General features: G+C 46.7%; 1 protein-coding gene across 1 annotated transcript in view; it reads right to left on the reverse strand.

Moving 5' to 3' along the window:
- Nucleotides 1-491: 491 nt before the first annotated feature.
- The window catches only part of hepacama (hepatic and glial cell adhesion molecule a), a 6172-nt gene continuing 1663 nt past the window's right edge, over nucleotides 492-5000 (reverse strand). The window contains exons 2-7 of the mRNA XM_030337358.1: nucleotides 3869-4216; nucleotides 3310-3591; nucleotides 2276-2366; nucleotides 1971-2038; nucleotides 1756-1826; nucleotides 492-1622 (exon numbers count right to left, since the gene is read on the reverse strand). Coding sequence (XP_030193218.1) covers nucleotides 1239-1622; nucleotides 1756-1826; nucleotides 1971-2038; nucleotides 2276-2366; nucleotides 3310-3591; nucleotides 3869-4216 — 1244 coding nt within the window. The 3' untranslated portion in view covers nucleotides 492-1238. The remainder of the gene's footprint in view (nucleotides 1623-1755; nucleotides 1827-1970; nucleotides 2039-2275; nucleotides 2367-3309; nucleotides 3592-3868; nucleotides 4217-5000) is intronic.

The following is a 5000-nucleotide window of genomic DNA, read 5'->3' on the forward strand; positions in this document are numbered from 1 at the left end:
GCGGGAGCCCTGGGACGCTCTCCGAGGGCTATGCGGCCTTCATCTCCTTTAGCGTATGAGCATATAAATAACACATTTCAACATCTTATGACTAATAAGTTGGCACATTTACCAGTTTGTTTAACCTCGAAACAGAAAAATGTGGTTCCATATTTGAATAGCAACCTGTTGCTCATCCCCCATCTAGTTCGTCTCCGGGTCTTCTTGTCACCGGAAAAATCATCATCAATTAGGAATAGTTGAGAACAAACTGCGAGTTATTATAGGAAAAGAGTCAAGGCAAGCCCATGCAGCTCCCATAAAGGTAAACAATCAATGCAACGATGAACTGTGTGCACGGGCCTGTTAACGCAAAAAGCAAGAGTGACATCTACTGGACTAATTAGAAATTAAAAATCTGATTGCATCTCTAGACTGACTGACTAATGTTTTGAGTATTAATGATAATTATTATTATTTTAATTAGATAAAACAAGAAGTGAAAAAGACTCTTGGAGTTTATTGTTTTATTTTGATGTTATGTGATGACCAAACAACAAAAATGCACAGGTTCAGTTAAAATGAAAACAAGGAAAACAATTTAACAACCCACCTAAACAAACAACGATCATTTACATATATACAGGCACTTATATCAAAAGTCTGCAGGAAATCACCATCAAGAGGCTAGAAATTGTCTGGTACAAGGCTAGCAAATATGCTGGTGGAATGGGAATTATTCTTATGTCAAAGTAACAGAAAAATTCACACATAAATATGAAACGATGAAAGACGATGGAGAAGAGAGGCCCATGACTAGATCGTGACATAGACAGCCACATAAAAAACAACCTTCTATCACATTCAATGAAATCCTGGTCACTTCCCTTCATAATTTAACAAAAGTTCTACAACATACTAAGATTCTTTCTACAGAATATACTGAATAAAATGCATTGGGATATGAATAAGTAACTATCTGTGTGTGTGTGTGTGTGTGTATGTGTGTGTGTGTGTGTGTGTGTGTGTGTGTGTGTGTGTGTGTGTTTAGGGGTTTGTGTGTGCATGCATTAGTGTGTGTGTGTGTGTGTGCGTGTGTGTGTGTGTGCGCGCATGCGTTTGTCCGTGTGTATGTTTATGCGTGTGTGTATGTGTGTGTTTATGTGTGTGTGTATGTGTACGTGTGTGTGTGTGTGTGTGCGTGCGGGGCATCACGTGCGTACGTGAGTGCTTTTGTTTGTTTCTTGTGTGTGCGCGGGTCACTGCAGGGTGGGAGAGTGGGCCCCCTCGGTGGTCAGGGGGCTCCCAGCCCCCCTGTGGGCCAGCTGGCCGGCCGAGGCCCCCACCGGGGAGCGGAGCTTCCTTATGGGGTTGAAGGCGTGCAGCGATGACGAGCCCGGAGAGTGGGGCGGCGATAGGATGGGGATCAGGGGGGCGGGGCTTGATCCGGGGGGCCTGATGGGGAGGGGGTGGGCCATGGGGGAGTGGGCGGGGCTGCGGGGGTACCTGCGAGGGGCCGACCACAGGGGCCTGTCGGAGGCGTTGAAGGCCGGGGGTTGGGTGGAGATGTAGACGGGGGCACAGTTCATATCTGGTGGGACGTGTAAGTTACCGGAACATTCTTCTAACCGCTCCAGAGTCTCCTGGGTTGAGAAGAGGATGGACAGGGTGGTAAGATTATATAAGAATGACCTCTGTATTTATTAATGCAACCAAAAGAAAATGTTAGGTAAATGGCATATTTTGATGCGTTCTGTTTGTAAAAAGGACACCTACATCTTCGTTGAGAACGTAGAGAGGCATAGGGCTCCTTCGACCCAGAGTGGATGGTTTGGGCACAACATCAACTGAACAAAAGATATCAGTGGTTCATTATTGGTCATTTAATGTTTGCATAATATTCAACATGCTAGACACTATAACTACCCACACAATGTAGTATTATACTTAATACAACCAATTTGGATAAACAGACTGTGGGATTATCTTACTATCGTGGCCATTTTCACTTGGCTCCTCATAGACGGGGACTCTTTGAGGGACCGACCGACGTTTCTTCCTATGTTAGAAATAGAATGTTATTCTTAAAGCTTGTTTAAAGCTTAAGATACAATTCATTTCAAGCATTCAATGACAACAGCCAAGAGTTCGGTGGTGGAATTATTAGCCCAGTGTATTATAAATATCAAAGTCAGAAAAGAGGGAGCAAGAGTGAGGGAGAGAGAGAGAGAGCGAGCAGGAGTGTGAGAGAGCGAGACAGAGTTTAAATAATGATTAAAGTCAGAATGACTCTTACTTGGTGGGTTTCCAACAGGCACACACAGTCACCAGAGTGATGAGCAGGAAGATGCCCCCGGTGGACAAGATGATGTATAGCGAGCTTCGTCCTAGGAGGCAGAGGGATAAAGAGTATAGAAAAAGCGATTTTCAATAAATTTCTTTAAAGAAAGAGAAGGGGTGATAAAATAATTCCAGCTTGATAGTTTCCCTGAAGAAATGCGACCAGGCATGTGCACACGGCCCCTTCTAACTCTCATAGTTGAAGAAGTAAGGTGTGGTGTTATGCATGAGAAGTGGTTCCTTGTAAAGAAGGGTTCCACTTTGCAGGGCAAATCCGAATAGAAATGAGGTCCAAGATGTCGAGACTTTGCGGCATGTTTTATATTGTTCATCTCTCTGAATAACCTGACAGCTTTTTATACGAACCCTGTCGTCCACATGCAGGAAAGGGTTATGTAGGTTAGTCCCAGTGAAACTTTGTGGTTTGGTACTCATATATCCATGTATAGTAGGCCTATAGGCCCAAGGTAAATCGGTCCCTCAACATCCAGACAGTAGAGAACATCAAAGCATGCTCTCGCTGTCATCTGCCTCATAAATTATTGTCTTTTACTAAATGACATTGTGAGCAGGGACTGCTTCTCATTCTCTCTCTCCCTCTCTACCTCCCATTCTCCCTATCTGTCTCTGTCTCTGTATTGCTCTCTTTCTCTTTCTCTCTCTGTCTCTTTACCAATGGCCTCGATTCGAAAGCGGCCTATGTTGGATATGCACTTGCTGTAAAAAAACAATGATGCCAGCATGAGAAGACAATTGCATTCGCAAGGGCTTTGCGATGACAATGTGCTTCATTAGAACATCCTGCTCTTTCCGTTCACAATATTTAGCAATCTTCACAGCCGTGTTGGGCAAAAACAAAACGCTTCCACTCAAGAAGGGGGCTGTAAGGTTCAATTCCTTTAAGCACCACGGTCAACAAGTCATCTTTCTTTCGTCTTGATGCGCCGCTCTTGGCTCATTTGGGGGACGGACGTGCTGGGGGCCACCTACGGTAGACGCTGAGCCTGACGGGCACGCTCTTGGTGCTGCTGATGGGGTTGTCCACCATGCACGTGTAGACGTCATCGTCGGCCATCTGCACTCGCACGATGGTCAGCACCTTTTGGTCGTGTGATAGCAGGAGACGCGTGTCATTGGTCAGGATGTTATCTCCCTTCATCCAACTGTAGATGGGCTTGGTGCCTTCGTTGTGGGCACAGTGGATGCTGAAGTGCTCGCTGTACTCCAGGACCGAGGAGGCAATCATCTGGACGAAGGGTTTGGACACGGGAACTGAGGAAGGACAGAGAGCCATACAGTTTAGTAGGTAGCTGAAGGATTGTAACACAAGAAGGAAACGTGTAGGCCATATATGTAGGAGCTTTTATTATAATAGCATAAAATCCAACACTTTCACCTCAAACCCCCCCCTCCTATATTGCATCAAATTTAGAAGTCCCTATTCCCAACCCAATTTTAAAAACTTTGCTTAAAACAGTGCTTTCAAAAGTGTGAACTTCAGAAAGCCCTTCAGTTCAGAGGCTCCCCACCGGCCTGGTGTCCGTCCTACCGTCCACGGTGAGCTCGATGGAGTGCTCCCCGGTGAAGCTGTCGTCGGTGATGGAGATCTCCACCTCGTACACGCCCTCGTCCGACAGCTGCAGGTTGTGGATGAGCAGCGAGCCGTTCTCGTACAGCAGGATGCGGTCGCGGTACTCGGGCCGCAGGTTCCCTATGATGCTGGTGCCGATGGACTGCACCACCGTCACCGACTTCTCCCCTTCCCTCTTCAGCTGCCACTTGATGACGGGCTGGTCGAGGCTGGTGCTGGTGTAGCTGACGGACAGCAGGGCGTCTCTGCCCACCACGCCCCTCACCAGCTGGGCCTGGCTGGTCACGTTCACCCCCGACACCCCGCCTGCAGATGGGGAACATGGTGAAGATGTTATAAGATGCCAAGAGCTCCATCTGCGCAAATATGAAGTTTGGGGATTGTTTACTTGAAACTAAGGTTGTCACTAGAATTTATGCATTGCATGCCTCAATGTAGTGACACAGCGAATAGAGAAGTGCCAAGACTGCTTGTAATCTAGCTTGTTCATCTAGCAGGCAGCGGTATATCCCAGTGCCCTTGTGTGCTGCTGAATGTTGTGATTTATGGTGTCCTGTCCTTTATCTCTCAGCGTCACACAGCAGAACCTCAGGCTACAGTAATGAGTAAATGACCCAGAACGACTATTCAAACTTTGGGACACATCCTCGTGTCGTCATGACAGGCCTCAGCACCGCAGTGCGATACACTGTTCCACCACAGCCACTTACACAACCATGTCATTATCGGATTCAGAAGGACTGCTAGAAGTACAACATGTCCCACAACATACCCCACAATAGCTCATCAGCATGCAGATAAAGGGGCATTAACATGATGTAATATTATCACCGGAACAAAAGATGCATTCAGGTTGAGGCAAAGATCACACAGCACAGCACATTGCTCTGCAGGGATGGCTATCCAGATCTGCCTGGAGACACATCTTGCTCAATCATCAATCTGTCCCCCCCCCCCCCATGTCCCTGCCTATAATAGCCTCTTAATGACCCCAGGGCCCTGGCTTGTGGACAAATAATTTACTGATTCTGATGTGTAACTCTCATTATTCCCAATCTCCCGTCGGGATATAGGGAAAAGGTCTTTGGGT

Source organism: Gadus morhua, chromosome 16 (assembly GCF_902167405.1).
Source record: "Gadus morhua chromosome 16, gadMor3.0, whole genome shotgun sequence".
NCBI classification, from domain to species: Eukaryota; Metazoa; Chordata; class Actinopteri; order Gadiformes; family Gadidae; genus Gadus; species Gadus morhua.